Source organism: Phoca vitulina, unplaced genomic scaffold (assembly GCF_004348235.1).
Source record: "Phoca vitulina isolate PV1807 unplaced genomic scaffold, GSC_HSeal_1.0 scaffold29, whole genome shotgun sequence".
NCBI classification, from domain to species: domain Eukaryota; kingdom Metazoa; phylum Chordata; class Mammalia; order Carnivora; family Phocidae; genus Phoca; species Phoca vitulina.
This window is the reverse complement of record NW_022589732.1, coordinates 4,827,198-4,846,978: the sequence shown is the minus strand read 5'-3', so window position 1 is coordinate 4,846,978 and position 19,781 is coordinate 4,827,198. Positions and strand designations below refer to the sequence as shown.

At 37.3% G+C, this 19,781-nt stretch overlaps 1 protein-coding gene across 8 annotated transcripts in view; it reads left to right on the top strand.

Annotated features, from left to right (window-relative positions):
• JMJD1C (jumonji domain containing 1C) overlaps window positions 1-13,272 on the top strand; it is a 338,905-nt gene extending 325,633 nt beyond the window's left edge. For 5 of the 8 annotated variants that reach the window (XM_032423905.1, XM_032423902.1, XM_032423901.1 and 2 more), the window contains 4 exons: window positions 1,390-1,529; window positions 2,780-2,956; window positions 11,537-11,668; window positions 11,987-13,270. In XM_032423905.1, coding sequence (XP_032279796.1) covers window positions 1,390-1,529; window positions 2,780-2,956; window positions 11,537-11,668; window positions 11,987-12,076 — 539 coding nt within the window. In that variant the 3' untranslated portion in view covers window positions 12,077-13,270. Of the gene's footprint in view, window positions 1-1,389; window positions 1,530-2,779; window positions 2,957-11,536; window positions 11,669-11,986 lie in introns of all 8 variants that reach the window. The other 3 variants (XM_032423900.1, XM_032423899.1, XM_032423906.1) reach the window with 2 other exon arrangements.
• Window positions 13,273-19,781: the final 6,509 nt, after the last annotated feature.

Genomic DNA, 19,781 nt, shown 5'->3' with positions numbered 1-19,781 from the left:
CCCACTCCCAAGGATTTGAGACTCAGGCACACTTGGGTTGTAGTCCCAGCTCTAATACAGAAATGTGTGACTTGTGGTTCGGATTACTTATCTTTTCAAAGCCTGTGACGCCACAGAGTTAATTATCTCTTTTGTGACTCATTGCACTTTGTTCAAATCAACCCCTATAGCATTTGTTCTTTTTTTTCATTATTCTTTATTATTTTTTTAAGATTTTATTTATTTATTTGACAGAGAGAGACACAGGAAGAGAGGGAACACAAGCAGGGGGAGTGGGAGAGGGAGAAGCAGGCTTCCCGCTGAGCAGGGAGCCCGATGCGGGGCTCGATCCCAAGACCCTGGGATCATGACCTGAGCCGAAGACAGACGCTTAACCAACTGAGCCAGCCAGGCACCCTGAAAAGCAGTAAAATTTAAAGGAAAAAAAAAATTGGGGAATCATTCTGAGGTTGCCAATTTATAATTTTGTTAACACATAAGATTTGAGAACTGAACCAGTCTTTGGATACCTTTTGTATTCCTGTGATTGCATTTACCACACTGTGTGGTATTTTTATTTGCCTACATTTATTAATACTCTCTTTTACTCTGCTAGGTCTTGACTGGGTCTTTGTTTCACTCTAATCCCCAACATTCTAGGACAGTGCCTTGCATACATTGTAAACAATGTCTGAATAAAGAAATCCTTACAACCAACTTTAAACATAAAAAAGAATTTACTGTTACAAATTAGGAAACATCTGATGTGTTCTTTGTAGCAAGCAATAAATTTCTTTTACTCTCAAAAGAACATTTCTTTAAAATGTTCACTGTAGTTGGGGCACCTGAGTGGCACAGTCAGTTAAGCGTACAACTCTTGGTTTCCACTCAGGTCATGATCTCAGGGTCATGAGATCGAGCCCCGAGTCGGGCTTCATGCTGAGCTGGCGCTTCCCTCCTTTGGATTCTCTCTCCCCTCCTCCCCCCCCCCCCCCCCCCCCCCCCGTAAAATAGAGGTTATGATCCTTGCCTACCTTACTAAGTAGTTATTAGTGGTCATGAAATTTTTTTGTAAGTTAGGAAATGCTGTATGACTACAAATCATTATTACGACCACCCCCTTGGGACAGGAAGAAAGTTGGTGAAGTTTGATTTAGAAACCCTTGAGTTTTTAATCTCTTGTTCCCTGGTTTGCAGAAAACAAATGATCTGGGAAAGTTACTGTTACTCTGTCCCTTGTTACGCATGGTCAGTGTTTTCTGTTCTGTAACAGTTTAATTGGGTTTACTTCCTCTTTAAGAGTCCTGATCTAGTCAGGCACTGTACTGCTCTCTGATAGATCAATTCTAGGATACTTGGCTTTCTGGTGGTTTTTAATGACCAATTTGAAAATATTCTCCTATGTTTCAGGAATACTCAAGAAATTTGAGGAAGAAGATTTGGATGACATTTTAAGAAAACGATTGAAGGACTCAAGTGAAATACCTGGTGCTCTGTGGCATATTTATGCAGGGAAAGACATTGACAAAATAAGGGAATTTCTTCAAAAGGTATAAATTTAGGTTGCAAATAGTTTCTCTCTCTACCTTGAGCAAGGACTTAGTAATTTTTAATGTAACTTCATTTAGCATTCAGGAATATAAGATCATTAGGTAATTTTTACTTCAAAAAAGGAGGGGACTTCTTACTGTTGCTGAAAGTCAAAAGCTCCTTTCTCATGCTCCTTTTAAAGCCGGCTTTTGAATGGCAACTTCTCAGTTGCTAGTGCTCCCATGTCTCCTTATAGTAATGAACTAATCTGTTAATGAGTCAGATTTTACCCTTGGTGAAAATTACAGGATATAAAAACTCATATGTCATAGAAACATCTAAAGAAGATAGGATCTTTTTTTTAATTTGATTAATAGTTTTGGCTGTTGACGTAGGCAGTAATTCTGCTCTTAACCACATCAGTTGGTCTGTTATACTTATTTGAATAGACTGAAATTTTGACTAATCGTACCTTTAATTTAGTTGTTTGACACTGAATGAAACTGACATATTAATTTAGAATGATTAGTTCAATCCTTTACTCAAATATTTGTCAAATCTGCAATTACAGGGATTTCTCGCAAGGGACCATCATTGCTGCTTTTCTTATTATGCTTCATTTTCTTTCAGAGTAGACTTAAGGTTTGTCTCTGTTCAGTATGAAGTGAAGGAGCTGTAGCTCTGTACCTACTATCTTATCTCAGAATACCTACTAGTATTTTAACTTAAAATATTATAAATTATGCTTTTTAAAGCAGAATGATTATTTCACTGGTTAGTTAAAGGGTCCCTTGAAATTGATTTGTCAAAGATTAGAGGGTTAGCAATATAAAGGTATTTATCTTTGTCCTTACATTTTAAAAAAAGCAAGATCAGGAAATGTTTAAGTCCATACATATGGATAGTTTGGCTTTTGACAAAAAAGCTACTAAACTAAGCTTTTCCTAATCTCTGTGCTATACTTTTGAAACGATTGTAAAGAAGAAACCAAATGGATGGAAACTTCATGGTGGATGGAAGGGGTGAGAAGGTGGTAGTATGAGCCACTTTATTAACAGCATCTCAATGTGCAGCATTGTTTTAATATCCTTTGGCTTTTCAAATTGTTGTAGAATATCATTTTCTTTAACTTAAGCACATGCATTGTTCCATAAGATTCTAAGAACAAAAGATGGTTATTGTAAAGAAAATTGGAATTTAACTGAAGAGAATTTACCATTTCCCTTACTTAAAATTGAAGTGTATATTTTAATTTTAATCCATATTGCAGATTTCAAAAGAACAAGGCCTTGAAGTTCTACCAGAACATGATCCGATACGTGACCAAAGTTGGTATGTGAATAAAAAGCTCCGCCAAAGACTACTTGAAGAGTACGGAGTCAGAACCTGTACTCTTATTCAGTTCCTTGGTGACGCCATTGTCTTACCAGCAGGAGCACTTCATCAGGTACAGAAGAACTTATTTCTCACACCTCTGCTACTGAAGGAACCAATATTGAAAAAGAAGTTGTTCTGATAAATAAGAGAATGACCTGCACCCAGTTTGCTTTCATTAAGAAACCACTAAAATAGCTTTCCAGTGCTTGAAGAGATCTAACATAATTAAATGCTTTGAGAACTTGTTTCAGCGGGAGCCAGATTTCCATTTTTATATTGTTTCCAGTTTAGTGGATCAAAATCTCATTTTTAAGACTTTTGAAGGGGCGCCTGGGTGGCTCAGTCGTTAAGCGTCTGCCTTCGGCTCAGGTCATGATCCCAGGGTCCTGGGATCGAGTCCCACATCGGGCTCCCTGCTCGGCGGGAAGCCTGCTTCTCCCTCTCCCACTCCCCCTGCTTGTGTTCCTGCTCTCTCTATCTCTCTCTCTGTCAAATAAATAAATAAAATCTTAAAAAAAAAAAAAAGACTTTTGAAGGAGGAAAAAGAGAGATACTATATATTCAGTTCTCAGTAGTGAGACTTAACACTTAAGTATTAAGACTTAAGAGATCACACATTTTCTAAGGCACTAAATTGAGCAGAATGCAGTGTTGGCTACACCATTCCATAATTCAGGGTTTTAGTGTAACTCCTGCCTTGTTAGTTTGCTAACATAGCAGTAGTGTGTCCAAAGAAAGATGATATGTAATTTTTATAGCTATTGATCCACAAAATTTAAAAACTAAAAAAAAAAACACATTATCTTTGTTTCTGTGGCTTGACTATGTGGCACCTGGAAAAAAAGCATAGAATAGATAGTGGGCATGGAGGATTAGATTAAAAGCATACAGTGGATTCCTGTAAATAGACTGGAGCTACCACAGACCAGCTTAGCCCTCATAGTAACAGAGTATGCAGAGGAAACCCAAAAACCCCAAAAGCTAGTTTGCCTCAGAATTGGTTCCCCACCTTTTCTACCACCTGGTAGTTGAGATGTATCTGATATGTGTACTTTTTTTTTTTTAACCAAGGAATGTTTTCCACATTTTATATAACTATATATGCAATTACTGCCTGTTCAGCATTGTGACACCATCATATAACAGCACAAATATTCCTTAAGTGATAATAGTTGCTTAGTTGTTTTTTTTTTTTAAAGATTTTATTTATTCACTTGAGACACAGAGATAGAGAGAGAGAGCATGAGCAGTGGGAGAGGCAGAGGGAGAGGGAGAAGCAGACTCCCTGCTGAGCCAGGAGCCCGATGTGGGGCTCGATCCCAGGACCCTGGGATCATGACCTGAGCTGAAGGCAGATGCTTAACCATCTGAGCCACCCAGGCGCCCCTAGTTGCTTAGTTTTTAACATGTCAAGCTCAGGGTTAGATTTACTATTCTTAGATATCAAATAGTATTTATGACAATAAAATACAAACATCATAATAAATATACCTGTTTCACTACAGTAACTTCCTGGAGGAAAAAATATATTAAATGTATTAAGTTTAATACATTATTTATGTTAAATTGTTTTATTGTCCCATGGTCTTACCTGATCATTTCAGAGATGTTGTATCATTTATGATTCAAGTTCCCACATGCCATTTTTTTGCCTTCTAGTCTCTTATCAGAAAAGAGCTAATCTGTATCAAAATGTAAAATACCCTCAATGGAGCGGCCTATTTAAGAGAATAGTACATTTTGTACTATTTTGTAAATAGAAAGAATTCTTTGATAATATAAAACAGCTTCCCTTAAATCCTTATATATTTATCCAGTATCTATTTTCTTAAAGTTAAACTGGACAGGGCAGTTTTTTAAATTGAGGTATAATTTTAATGTGCAGTTCTGTAAGTTTTGACAAATATATAGTTAGGTAACAACACAACAAAATACCATACACTTGCATCACTCCTAAAAATTCCCTCCTGCCCTTTTTTAGTCAACTTCTCCCATCTGATATTCCTACAACTACTTATGTTTTCCTCCTATAGTTCTGCCTTTATTAGAATGTCATATAGTATGTAGCTTTTGAATCTGACTTTTCTTGTTCAACATACAGTACATTCGAGATTCATCCATGTTGTTGTGTATACCACTGGTTGGATCCTTTTTATTGCTGGGTAGTTGTTCATTATATAAATATAACAGTTTTTTTTAATCCATTCACCAATCAAAGAACATTTGGGTGTTTTCTAGCTCGGGACAAATAATAAGTAAAGCCACCAAAAACATTTGCATACAGGTTTTTCTGTGAACATCGATTTTCTTTTCAGTTTGATAAATACCAAGTGATGGGATTTCCCGGTCATATAGTAAATGTATGATTAACTTTACCAGAAACTGCCAGGTAGTTCTCCAAAGTGATTGTACCATTTGCTCTTCCCCAAAGTAGTATATGTGAGTTCCATTTCCTCTACTTACTGTCAGTTTTGTTTTTAAACATTTGAGTAAGTGTGCATTGGTATCACATTGTAGTATTAATTTAATTTACTTTTCCTTAATAACTAAGTATGTCTAGCATCTTTTCATAAACTTATTTGCCATCATCTATATATCTATTTTGGTAAATCTGTGTGTTCAGATATTTTACACATTTTTTGCAGTTGGATTTTCTTTTTTCTTACTGAGTTTTGAGTGTTCTTAACTACTCTACTTTATAAGCCCTTTATCTGAGGGGTGCCTGGGTGGCTGAGTCGTCAAGCGTCTGTCTTCGGCTCAGGTCATGATCCCAGGGTCCTGGGATCGAGCCCCACATTGGGCTCCCTGCTCCGTGGGAGGCCTGCTTATCCCTCTCCCACTCCCCCTGCTTGTTCCCCCTCTCGCTGTGTCTCTCTCTGTCAAATAAATAAATAAAATGTTTAAAAAAAAAAAATAAGCTCTTTACCTGATATCTGCTTTGCAAATATATTCTCCAGGTCTGTGACTTGTCCTTACATTTTTTTAATGGTGTCTTCCAAAAAGAAGTGTTTTAATTCTGATGAAGTTCAGGTGATCAGTTTTTTCTTTTATGTATCATACTTTTATCATATATCCAGAATTGCTGCCTAGTCCAATATAGCAAACATTTTCTCTTACATTTTCTTCTAGAAGCTTTATTGTGGTTAGTCTTAAATTTAGATCTGTAATCCAGTTTTAGTTAATTTCTGTACATTGTGCAAAGTATGGACCAAAATTCTTTTTCTTTTTGAGGGGCAGGTATGGATAGTTTAGTTGTTCTAGGCTATTTTCAAATAATTTTTATTTTGAAATGTAATACAGTGATACAGTTTTTAAGAGTCTGAGTAGTACAAAAGGGTTCACAGTAAAAATTCAGTCTTTTTCTCACCTTTGTCCCCAGTTGCCCTCCTTCAGAGGCAATCACTGTTTATCACAGAGATTCCATGCCATGGAAATGTCTCTCTGCTGTTGCTTTTTTGTGGGTAGAGACCCATGTTTTCTCAAAATAGTAGGTGGAGTGATCTTGTTAAAAAGTTTAGTTCACATAACACTGCTCAAAGCTTCACAAGGCCCTAAATGATTGGTGTTTGTATCCTGTCCATGTCTCCTGTGTACGCATACACGCAGCCCCCTTCACTGCCTTTCTTCCCTACTTCCCTCCTCCTTACTTCTCTCTGGCCACCCTGCCCTCTCTATGGTCTTCACATACACCATGCAAGTTTCCACCCCAGGGCCATTGTGCTTGCTAATCCTTTGGCCTGGAATTCTTTTTTCAGGTATCTGTAAGACTTGCTTCTTCACATTCTTTAAAGATTTGTTTGCTCAAATGTCACCTTCCTCAGTGAGGTCTTCCTTAACACCTTAGTTTTAAAGTGCAAATTATGTCCCCCAATTCCCTGTCATCCTCCTGCTTTATTCTCCATCTTGATCATCACCTTCTAACATTATTCATAATTTATTTACTTTGTTTATTGTCTCTTAATCCCCACTGGAATATAAGGTTCACGAGGACAGAGTTTTCTGTGTTTTTCATTGCTCTCTCCTATGTTTAGAATAATGCACTTAAATATTTGTAAGTCCTGACAGCCTGAAAATATGTTCTCATACACAACATATTTTTGCACAAGTACAAATGAAAACAAAGTTATGACTTTACATGATTTATATATATTGTGCTCTTTGTACAAACATGTAAATTTTGGCCTCTTATATGTGTCTTCTGGCTACTTCAGAAAGTTTACTTAGGTTGGAATCTAACTTCCAATTATGACTATATACGTAAGTACATAGGAAAACATGCTTTCTTTTGAGATACATAGAAATATCACTTAGATTCTAGAGAGCAAATTTCATCATAGATTTCTAGAGTATAAAAGATATCATACTTAACTATAGCATGTATAACCTAGATTGGCAAATTCTATTCTGAGCTCTGCTACTAACTTGCTGAGTGTTCCAAGACCACTCTGCTGCATATTTTGGCATAGACTTGCCAGCTATAAGCACAAAAATTTCTGTCTTCTTTTCCTTATGTGGTGTGATAATGACAGCATGGTTATTTGTATTCTGTTGAAAGGGTGTTGTCCATGACTCAGAAGTGATGATAATGTGGTTTTGAGAGAGAAGTAAAAGGAAATAAGAACTCTGTTCACAATATTAACTTGGATTTGAGATGTATTATTATTTACAGCTTACTTAGTCCTTAGAGGTCCTGAAACTTTTCATTGATGACTTCACTTCCAGTAGACTACAGGTAGCCCTTAAAATAAACGCAAAGTCTAAGTTAGTGCTTTTCGTGTGTTAGCATACATCAGGATTTCCTAGAAGATTTGATAAAACACAGATTGCTGGACCCTACCCCCAGAATTTCTGATTCAGTGGGTCTGAGGAGGGACCTGAAATTTTACATTTCTAAGAAGTCCCCAGGTGATGCTTATGTTACTCTCTGAGGACCACACTTCGAAAATCATTGCCAATAGAAAGTTCTTGCAAACCCAAGGCACCTGTCAAAAAACGGTTTTGGCCAGATATGATACATTGCATTCTTTGGTTTGTCAGCAGTGAGCACTTAGAGAAGCCACCCTGAGGGAAAGTATAGCCACAACCCTCCATGCATTAAGAACAATTGCAGGCTTACTCTTCTGTTGGCAAATGTGAGTGAATCTGTGAAACCCCAGTTTATCACTGGATAGAGCAGGTGGACCCTGACCTCCAGGATTTACTTTGTCTTAGCTCTAGTGCCCTGATGTTCTCAGTGGCCTTCATTTTATTTATTTATTTATTTATTCATTCATTCATTCATTCATTCATTTTAAAGATTTTACTTATTTGAGAGAGAGCATGGAGAGGGGCAGAGGGAGAAGCAGGCTTCCCACTGAGCAGGGAGCCCAACACAGGGCTAGATCCCAGGACCCTGGGATCATGACCTGAGCCGAAGGCAGATGCTTAACTGACTGAGCCACCCAGGCACTCCAGTGGCCTTCATTTTAAACAGCAACATTTTTTTTTTTTTTAAAGCCACAGAATCTTTAGGATAAATTTGTCCTTAACTGTTTATCTTAATTGATTATGATTGGTCATTCATAGTTTATAATATTGCTGAGTTATGAATTTTCTGCATTCATAATGCTAAAAGGACTTTAACAAAATCCTTCACTCTTACAAGAACTTAAGTTCTCTTCACAGTGTCAAGATGATAAACCTTCCTACTGTGAACACAAAAAGTTACATTATCTTAATATTACCTATTTATAATTACAGTTGATCCCATAGGCAAGTATGAGTAAGACAGTCTGTCAAGGAAGTGAAATGTAAATGAATCAAAGATAGCTGAAAAAGATTAGTAGAATGGGAAGTTCAAATGGGTTCTGCTTTTAAGACTGAACCTTGTCTCTTCAAACTAACCTGTAAGCCATAAGCCTTTGAGCAAAATATTATCAAGTTGAGGTCATTAGCATGATAGTATTTTTAAGCACTAATAAAAGTCACAGTTCTAAGACTGATTTTAAAGCAACCGTGAACTGGCAAAAACTGACAGAATCAACTTTTTTAGAACTCGAATCTAATCCAAATTTACATCAATTGGGGGACTGTTTAGTGAAGAAAAGGGCAGCTGATTTGGGGCATTTAAGGAAATCTCCTACAGGTCACTGGCTGACCACTGAGATAACAGAACAGAGACTTCAGTGATCACACCCAGCAAGGAACACAGCCTTTGCAAGAATAGTGTGGAAAAGTCACAAAAGAAATGGATGACTGCAGCCTTGTCCAGCAGTCAGCAGCTACCCTGAGGCAGAGAGAGAATCTGATTTCCAGTAACCACATTATAATATTCAGGTGTCCAGTTTTCAGCAAAAAGTTGTAAGACATACATAGAAACCATAAAGTATGCCTATTCATAGGGGAAGACAATCAGCAGAAACTGTCCCTGAGGAAGCCCAGACATTGGACTTACTAGACATAGACTTTATATCAGCTGTCTTAAATGTACTCAAAGAGCTAAAGGAAACTGGTAAAGAAAATCAGGAAAATAACATATGAACAAAATTAGAATATCGATGAAGAGACAAATTATAAAACAGTAGAACTAGACATGCTCAAAGAAAGGTACATGCCAGAACTTTTGAAGGACTTAATCCCCATGGCATGTTCACATAAGTGAAAGACATAACAAGACAGGACATTTGGAGACTATGCTGGTGTGACTGAGTTAATATAGGACCATAAAGCATCTGTTAGACAAGATGTTACAGGAGCTGGGCTCCTGTTGGCTTGCCATTTGTTGGCTGATTTATCTTGGAACAGGCACTGAACTTCTTATCCATGGTTTCCTGCTCTGTGAAATAGAGCATCTGTTCTAGAGACACATAATGAAGATCCAGGGAGACACTGTAGCAGTGCTGAAAATGTGAGGCATCACTGTGTTCATCCTGCAGAGGAACCAACAACCTAATGATTAAAGGAAGAGAATGTTTATATATGCTACCAAGTTACCAGTAGAGGGACAGTGCTTGACTTAAAGAACTCTGCAGACTTGAGCAGCTGTTCAGGTAGACATTATGCCCAGAGGAGGAATTTCAGTGCCTTTGGAATCCGTCACTCTGTTGTTAGATTTTTTTCACCGTTCTTTATTCCCCGCTTATTATCCTCTTCTCATGCCTCCAAATTAAACTTTCATCTTTTTAAAATTAGGATTAGTGTAGGGGCACCTGGGTGGCTCAGTTGTTTGGGTGTCCAACTCTTGATTTCAGCTCAGGTCCTGTTCACAGGGTCGTGTGTCTGGCTCCGCGCTAGGGTGGAGTCTGCTTGTCCCTCTCCCTCTGCTTCTGCCTCCCTCTCTCTTTCTCCCAAGTAAATAAATAAAATCTTTTTTAAAAATTAGAATTAGCATAAATGCTTACTTTTCAGTTATTTCTCCTTTCCCAGGAATTTTATGATATCCTTTCATATCACTAGAAGACAACCTAGAATGTCATATAATGCACATTGGATCAGCTTGGTCCTTCTGTGTCATTATACTAAGCGTTAATAGAAAACAATTCCAAGAAATAGGGAAGTACTGAGTCAATTTGTACATGGTGTACAAATAATAGATAAGACTATTGACTGGTTTCTTGTGAAAACCATTTAGTTGAGGAGGGACAACTATTGAAAACAGTTGTACTGATGCCACTGGAGCCTGGAGGTATACTTTAGTTGGTTAATTTGAAAGAAAGGCACAAATAAAATCCTAGGGTAATTCTAAAACTGTTGTGAGCAATAGATCTATCTGGAACTACAGTTTTCATCCCCGGTCCTCACAAACTAAATTTCATTTCTTTTGCTTTCATCTACTTTCTGTTGTAAAAGTTAACAGTGAGGGGCTCCTGGGTGGCTCAGTCGCTTAAGCATCCAACTCTTGATTTCGGCTCAAGTCATGATCTCAGGGTCAAGGGAGCAAGCCCCGAGTTGGGCTTCATGCTCAGCTGGGAATCTCCTTGAGATTCTCTTCCTCCCTTTGTCCCTCTGCCCTTCCCCTCCTCTCTCTCTCTCTCTCTCAAATAAATAAATAAATCTTAAAAAAAAAAGTTAACAGTGAAATGACCCAAATGCTGAAAGCCAAAGGAGCAGCAACAAACATCAGATTGTTTGCACTGAATAGTAAAGCAGATACTTTCCAGTTAGCTTTTTTTTTTTTTAAGTAACACCAAAAAGTCACCTTGACTAAATTGATAATTTAGGATCTGATTATCAGCCTCTCTGAAGGATTCCTGGAAAAGTTCTGTTCTTTTCATCATTTAAAAATATTCCATTTATATGGGGCGCCTGGGTGGCTCAGTCTTCAAGCATCTGCCTTCGGCTCAGGTCATGATCCCGGAGTCCTGGGATCGAGCCCCACATCGGGCACCCTGCTCCGCGGGAGGCCTGCTTCTCCCTCTCCCACTCCCCCTGCTTGTGTTCCCTCTCTCGCTGTGTCTCTCTCTGTCAAATAAATAAAGTCTTTTAATAAATAAATAAATAAATAAAAATATTCCATTTATAAAGTCCCTCCACATGAAAGCTTTTCAGTGATGTAACTCTCATAAAAGTATGGTGTCTGCTTTGAAATGCATTTGATGTTTTGGAGAAAATAAGTTCTCTGGTATTCCTGCCTCCTAAAGTTGAGATTTTACTGTTTTTGTTTTGGGGATAGGTACAGAATTTTCACAGCTGTATTCAGGTAACTGAAGACTTTGTGTCTCCAGAACATCTTGTACAGTCATTTCATTTGACACAGGAACTGAGACTTTTGAAGGAGGAAATCAATTATGATGATAAACTCCAGGTAAGAGATGAACTTTCTGACGAGCTCCTGCTCTGCATGTTTTTTATATTCAGAAATAGGATACCTGCAGAACAGCTTAGTTAATCACTACCTAGTTTGTCACATTTGATTAATAAGCACAGGTTAACAATATGCATTTAATTGTATGATTTTTAGTGGCCCTTATCCTAACTTGCATTTTAACATTTTTTAACTATGACATCTGTTTTTCTTGAATTTGGCTTTGTTTCATTAAGAAAAAAAATTTTTAATATAGCAATTTTCATTTGTTACTTTATCTCCAGCTAAAGTGATTAGAAATACCAACATCTCTTTCAGGTTAAAAATATATTGTATCATGCAGTCAAGGAAATGGTGAGAGCTTTGAAGATACATGAAGATGAAGTAGAGGATATGGAAGAAAATTAGGTGTGGTCCAGTTTGATGTTTTGAGGCCATTGAACTGGAACTACTTACTCTAGAACGATGATATGTATGCACATTGACTTAAGCTTCATAAAACCATCAGTGCCAAGAAATTCTCTTTTGTAGTAATTACTTGTTACTGATACCGCAGCAGTATAGCGTACGTCACAGCTCCTGTGATTCAATGTTAGTTATGAAAACAAGCTAAATTTAAAAAGCAGCGCTTATAGCTGTTTTTGTATTATAGTGTATATGATGTTTGTGAAAATGCCAGATTTAAAATGATGTATTTATTTTTGAAAAAAAAAAACCCACAAAATTCTATGCTATATTGTTGATCAAGTGTAAATGTGACCTTGTACAGTTTAATAAAATAACTGATATTTTTCACTACATTGAGACAGTTACTGTGAGAATAGGACACAAACACCAGCTATTGCCTGCATTTGGGAAATTGCTGAATCGCACAGCATTCATGTTATAATCAGAAAATTACTGCCAAATAATTGTAAAATTTGTAAAATATGAAGTATATAAAGTAGATACTAAATACGGACACTTCAATATTTTGTTGAAGCTATTGACTGTACAATTAAACATTTTCAAAAGGTGTAATTTATTTAAAATTGTCTCATTTTGGTAAAATTTATGTGAACTTTTAAAGCTAAATATTAAACTTAATATGCTATGTAAATATATACATATATACATTTAATGATGTATTTTTTTAAAACATTGGCTTGCTTTTATTTGTTAAAAGTGCAAGTGTTACATATGGCTTTGTACATTAAAGTTGAAAGGGGTTTTACATTTTCCATTAAAAGGACTTTATCAGAAAATGGCTTGTTCCAGCGTTCTTCCTCTTATGACACACATACTAATGGGGATTCATCATCATGATGACCAGTAGCATTTACTTATGATACAGCATTCTCTTCTGGAACATTTCTCCTTTGTTTTACTCTTAAAAGTTTCCAGCTTTTCTGTAGATTTTATGAGCCATCATCGCCTCTTGACCTTTTGGCTAAGATCAGGTGTAGATTTTATGAGCCATCATAAGTGTTTCAGCTTACTTGTCCTGTGGGCCAACTAAAGAAGGGAATACAGGTAACTCCCATTTGTTGTTTGTGAGCACATTTTCATTGAAAGAAGAACCCATAAATGAATTTTTAAAAAGCCATGATTATGAGCGTGTATGATCAACTTCAAGTAAGTGTTTTTCATAGCAGAAATAGTTGATAATAGAATTTTGTGGGTGGGAGGAAGGCAGGGGGAGCAGTGGTGGGGAAGAGGCTAAAGTCAGCCAGCCTCAGTTGAATATGAGCTCTACTTGGTAATTTGCTTTAATTTGAAGTCTTGGTTTTAATAGCTGACTATTACCAGAAAAAGGAAATGATTCAATTACCATTCTACCTCTACACTATGCACAATGAATTGGGGTATAGCAAGTGGCCAAGATTCAGATTCAAGTTGGTTACCAGTTGGTTGCTTTGAGGTTCACAGAGCCCTAACTATATGAATGCTCCTGGAAATACGTAGTCCTCCACTGACACCTGCAGGATATTTTTATTTTCATCTGAAAGCACATACTTTAAAAGAAAAAAGTAGCCCAAGTTGTGACCTTGCAAGTTGCTTAGTTTTCATCCTCTTGTTTATATCTATATCCATGTGAGCTATTTATTATATCACCTTCCACTCCAGGCAGCATTCAGCCAGGAATGTGAGCAGTTAACATTTCACATTAATGCCCCACATGGCACAAGAGTTAATGGGATGGATGATGACTACTTGGCTAGAAAAATTGGGCTGAGGAATAGTTCAAATGATTATGTGAACCTTCTTTTGTAAGGTTTTGACTTTTTATTTATTTATTTATTTATTTATTTTAATTTTTTATTTATTTATTTGACACAGAGAGACCACGAGAGAGGGAACACAAGCGGGGAGTGGGAGAGGGAGAAGCAGGCCTCCCGTGGAGCAGGGAGCCCGATGCACGGGGCTCGATCCCAGGACCCTGGGATCATGACCTGAGCCGAAGGCAGATGCTTAACGACTGAGCCACCCAGGCGCCCGTAGTTTTTTACTTTTTAATACTGTTTTTCCCAAAACATGTTTCATTGCATTTAAATGGTACTTTTTGCTTAACACTTTCAAAAGTCCTATGTGATTTAATTTTGTTGTGAAATTAATTTCAAGCCCAAGATATTAATTCTGGAGTGGACTGCCTGCTGGTCCCTTAAGTCTGCCAAGAACCCAGAGTCTTATGCTGATTTTCTTCCAAAAGGTTTGGCTTCTTTGGCTGTTGTTTGAGCCACCTTTTTAACCATCCTACGACCCCTACAGAATAGCTGTGGCTTCTTTCAGAGCAAACTCATCTGATAAGAGTATTCTATCCATGGTCTTAATTCCATGCTAGTGACTTAATTCTTGGTAAGACAGGGTGGAGAGAATGGACTATAATGCTTACATCATTAAAAGGCGTTTGACTTTTTGGAAGACTGGGAGTTGTGTTTGCTGCCTGTTGGAGCAGTTCCTCTGACCATTTACCTTGTTCCCTCCACCCTTTGGGTTGGCTCAGATGCTTCCTATATTTGAAACCATCTGAGCATGTCTGTTCCTTCCTGATAGCGATAGAGTAAGTAGTAAATGTGTAGAATAATATGAAAAGCTTCAAGGAGACTTTATACAGGGAAACCTGTGCTGAATATTTAGGTCCCTCCCATTTTACCGTAATTTGGACCTGAATCTGAATTCCTTTTCCTGACCAATGAATTACACGAGTCCAAATCCATTTCTCTTCTGCCAACACATTCTGGGATTCTAACACCCATAAAATGTCTAGTTTCTTGTTACTTCCCTTTGGTGGATGGAATATGAGTTTAATGATACCTGTGTAAGATTAGTGAGCTTCAGAAGAAAAATGTGCTCTCATACCTTTGCCTGTTCTGTGTGTGTACACGTGCTATCGATACAGAGATGTAAATTTAGCATGTTCTATCTCTAGATGCCAACCTATCAGAGATATTCTGCCAGACCGAATCAGGAATGTTGGCCATGGAAGAAGAAAAAGGAAATGATTCAATTACCGTTCTACCTCTATACTGTGCACTATGGATTGGGGTATAGCAAGTGGCCAAGATTCAGACTCAAGTTATGACGTACCTGGTTACACAGTAATCTCAGTAGTGACACCTTGAAACTATATGAAAGTTATAGGAACTGAGTAGTATATGTACTTTGGCTCTCAGAGTAATCAACCTGATTCTTTTAATGAAAGCAAAGTGACATCAGAAAGCTTGCTGCTTGTGACAAACACTGTGAAGTGGTTGAAATAGGGTTCTATGAAATCAGAGGGAAAGTGGTAACACCAGATGTGGATGGATGGGTGGGGCTCAATACCATCATGAAGGTTCAGGTGGTGCAGTTTTCTGCATTAAGTTTTTCTTGCAGACAAAATTGTCCCTTAAGCAAAAACACAAAATGCACATCATGCTCAAATTGTTCCCTATAAATTTATGTTGGGACAAATTTGCACTTTCAAAACAATACTTAACCGCTGAACTGACTGTACAACAAAAGATTCTTCAAAGCTTTGAGCCAATGAAGCCATAGGATTTCAGAAACAATTTCTAGTAAATTAAAAATTTGGTACATCTGTTGAATTGTTTATCCCATGACTGGGTGCATCATTTCACATTCCCTCCCAGAGGAGAAATGAAAGTAGCTATTGAGCCCAGTAACTAATGGTTATGTGTTCTAAAAGAAATGTATAAGCTCTAGAAATTGTAATCATGGGAAATTGTGTTCATCCCTTGTTAATGGAACTTCTGAGGAAATACATAGGACATATTGATCTATCATAGTCGGCTTTCAAGTATGCTGAGTTAGGAGTTCACATTTGGTTCTAAGTATTCCATTCACGTCTTTCCAACCATTAGCAGTTTCTTGAATTTTTCAAGTCCAGCTTTTACTCCTCATCTTCCTGGTGTTCAAAACATTTTCTGTCGTGTTAGTGAGCTCGGTGTTAACTGAACAGGGAGAAGGGTTTATTTAAAAGGGAGCTAGAGGGGCGCCTGGGTGGGTCAGTCGGTTAAGCATCTGCCTTCGGCTCAGGTCATGATCCCAGAGTCCTGGGATCGAGCCGCACGTCGGGCTCCCTGCTCAGCGGGGGCCTGCTTCTCCCTTTCCCTCTGCCACTTTCCCCGCTTGTGCTCTCTCTCTGTCAAATATATAAATAAAAGATAAGGATGACCATTAATTGAATGAAGCTCAAACCATTTTTGATTGTTAAAATACCTCAGGAGTCTTAAAAATTGCTTTTTTATTTTTCTGGATTTATCAAGATATGTACCACCAAGTATGAAGAATTGGGGGTAAATGGGGGTACTTACAGTTTCCCCAGCTAGAGATGACCACTGTTACTGGTTACTTGCCACAAATCTTTTCTATGTGTTTTTTCCACTTCACAATCATGTATTATATAAAAATTGGTATGCTGTTTGGGTTTTTTTTTTTTTTCAATTGTTACTATGCCATCCTAACTTTTAAACTAAATATTTCTAATAGCTTTATAAATCCACAAATAGATTTGCCACCATGGAAAGACAATGAAAAATAGCATTTACAAATAACCACAGATAGGGGTGCCTGACTGGCTCAGTCGTTAGAGCATGTAACTCTTAATCTTGGGGTAATGAGTTTGAGCCCCACATTGGGTGTAGAGATTAATTTTAAGAAATGTTTTAAAATAATTTTTAAAAAAATTAAAATAGCCCAAGATAAGTCCAAATCTCTGTCTTGAGTTGTGAGCCTATTCATTCTGTTGGCAGTCTTCCAATAAATGAGCCTACATTTTAAAAATTCAACAAATACCTAAAGTATTATATTCAACCAACATTTTAAAAAATTTTATAAAATTTTAATTCCATGATAGTTAACATACAGTATTCAATTAGCTTCAGGTGTACACTATAGTGATTAAACAATTCTATATTCAGTGCTTATCATGAGAAGGGTACTCTTAATCCCCATCACCTACGGCACTCATCCTCCCACCCACCTCCCCTCTGGTAACCATCAGTTCTCTAAGTTAAGAGTCTGTTTTTCAGTTTGTCTCTTTTTTCTTTGTTCATTTGTTTTCTTAAATTCCGCACGAGTGAAATCATATGGCATTTGTCTTTCTCTGACTTATTTTACTTAGCATTATACTTTATAGATCTATCCATGTTGTTGCAAATGGCAAGATTTAATTCCTTTTTATGGCTGAATAATATTCCATTGTATATCTATACCACATCTTTATCCATTCATCTATAAATGCAACTTAGGCTGCTTCCATAATTTGGCTATTATAAGTAATGCTGCAATAAACATACCCGGTGCATATATCTTTTCAAAGTAATGTTTTTGTACTTTGGGAGTAAATACCTAGTAGTGGAATTACTGGATCTTAAGGGTAGTCCAATTTATAATTTTTTGAGGAAAGTCCATACTGTTTTCCACTGTGACTACACCAGTTTGCATTCCTACCAGCAGTACAAGAAGATTCCTTTTTCTCCACATCTTTGCCAACACTTGTTGTTTCTTGTGTTTTTTGATTTTAGCCATTCTTTGCAGTATGATGTGAAGTGATACCTGACTGTGTTTTTTATTTGCATTCTTCTGATGATAAGTGATGTTGAGCATCTTTTCCTGTGTCTGTTGGCCATCTTATGTCTTCTTTGGAGACACGTCTGTTCATGTCTTTTGCCCATTTTTTAATTGGATTATTTGTTTTTCTGGTGTTGAATTGTGTAAGTTCTTTATAGATTTTGAATACTAATCCTTTATCAAATATGTCATTTGCAAATATCTTCTCCCATTCAGTAGGTTGTCTTTTAGTTTTGTTGGTTTTTCCTTTGCTATGCGGAAGCTTTTTATTTTGTTGTAGTCACAATAGTTTATTTTTGCTTTTGTTTCCCTTGCCTCAGGAGACGTACCTAGAAAAATGTTGTTACAGCTGATGTCAGAAATTACTGCCTGTGCGCTCTTCTAAGATTTTTATGGTTTCAGGTGTCACATTTAGGTCCTTAATCCATTTTGAGATTATTTTTGCGTATGGTGTAAGAAAGTGGGGTCCAGTTTCATTTTTTTGCATGTAGCTGTCCAGTTTTCCCAACACCGTTTGTTGAAGACTATCTATTTTTCATTGCATATTCTTGCCTTTGTCGAAGATTAATTGACCATATAATCCTGGGTTTATTTCTGGGTTCTCTATTCTGTTACTTTTTTTTTTTTTTTTAAGATTTTATTTATTTATTTGACAGAGACACAGCAAGAGAGGGAACACAAGCAGGGGGAGTGGGAGAGGGAGAAGCAGGCTCCCTGAAGAGCAAGGGAAGCCCAATGTGGGACTCGATCCCAGGACCCTGGGATCATGACCTGAGCCAAAGGCAGGCGCTTAACGACTGAGCCACCCAGGCACCCCTCTATTCTGTTACATTAATCTGTGCATCTGTTTTTTGTGCCAATACCATACTGATAACTACAGCTTTGTAGTATTTCTTGAAATCTGGATTGTGATATCTCCAGCTTTGTTCCTTTGTTTAGGTTGCTTTGGCTATTCAGGGTCTTTTGTGGTTCCCTGCACATTTTAGGATTGTTCTGGTTCTGTGGAAAATGCCGTTAGTATTTTAATAGGGATTGCATTAAATCTGTAGATTGCTTTGGGTGGTATGGACATTTTAACAGTATTTGTTCTTCCAGTCCATGAGCATGGAATATTTTTCCCTTTGTTTGAGTCATCTTCAGTTTCTTTCATCAGGGTTTTATAGTTTTCAGAGTACAAGTCTTTCACCTTCTTGGTTGAGCATGTTCCTAGGTATTTTATTACTTTTGGTAATATCATAAGTGGGATTATTTTCTTAACTTCTTTTTCTGCTACTTCATTATTAGTGTTTAGAAATTTCTGTATATCAACTTTGTATCTTGTAACCTTATGAATTGATTTATTAGTTCTAGTAGCTTTTTGGAGGAGTCTCTAGGATTTTCTCTATATATCATGTCATCTGTAACTAGTGAAAGTGTTACTTCTTACCAATTTAGATGCCTTTTATTCCTTTTTCTTGTCTGATTGCTATGGCTAGGACTTCTAGTACTAGGCTGAATAAAAGTGGTGAGAGTGAACAGGCTTGTCTTCTTACTGACCTTAGGGGACAAGCTCTCCATTTTTCACTATTAAGTATGATGTTAGCTGTGGGTTTTTCATAAATGGCCTTTTTTATGTTGAGGAATATTCCCTCTAAACCTACTTTGTTGAGGGTTTTTTTTTTTTTTTTAATCATGAATGGATATTGTACTTTATCAAATGCTTTTTCTACATCTATTGAAATGATCATGTGGTTTTTATCTTTTCTCTTGTTGATGTGCTGGGTCACACTGATTTGTGAATATTGAACCCACCTACATCCCAGAAATAAATTCCACTTGGTCATGGTGAATGACTTTTTTTTAAAGATTTATTTGTTTGAGAGAGAGAGTGTGTGCATGCATGGGGGGAGGGGCAGAGGGAGAGAATCTTCAAATAGACTTCCTGTTGAGCAAGAGCCCTATGCAGGGCTGGATTTCATGACCCATGAGATCATGACCTGAGCCGAAACCAAGAGGCCAACTCTCAACCAACAGCCACCCAGGCGCCCTGGTGAATGACTTTTTTTAAAATGCTTTGTTG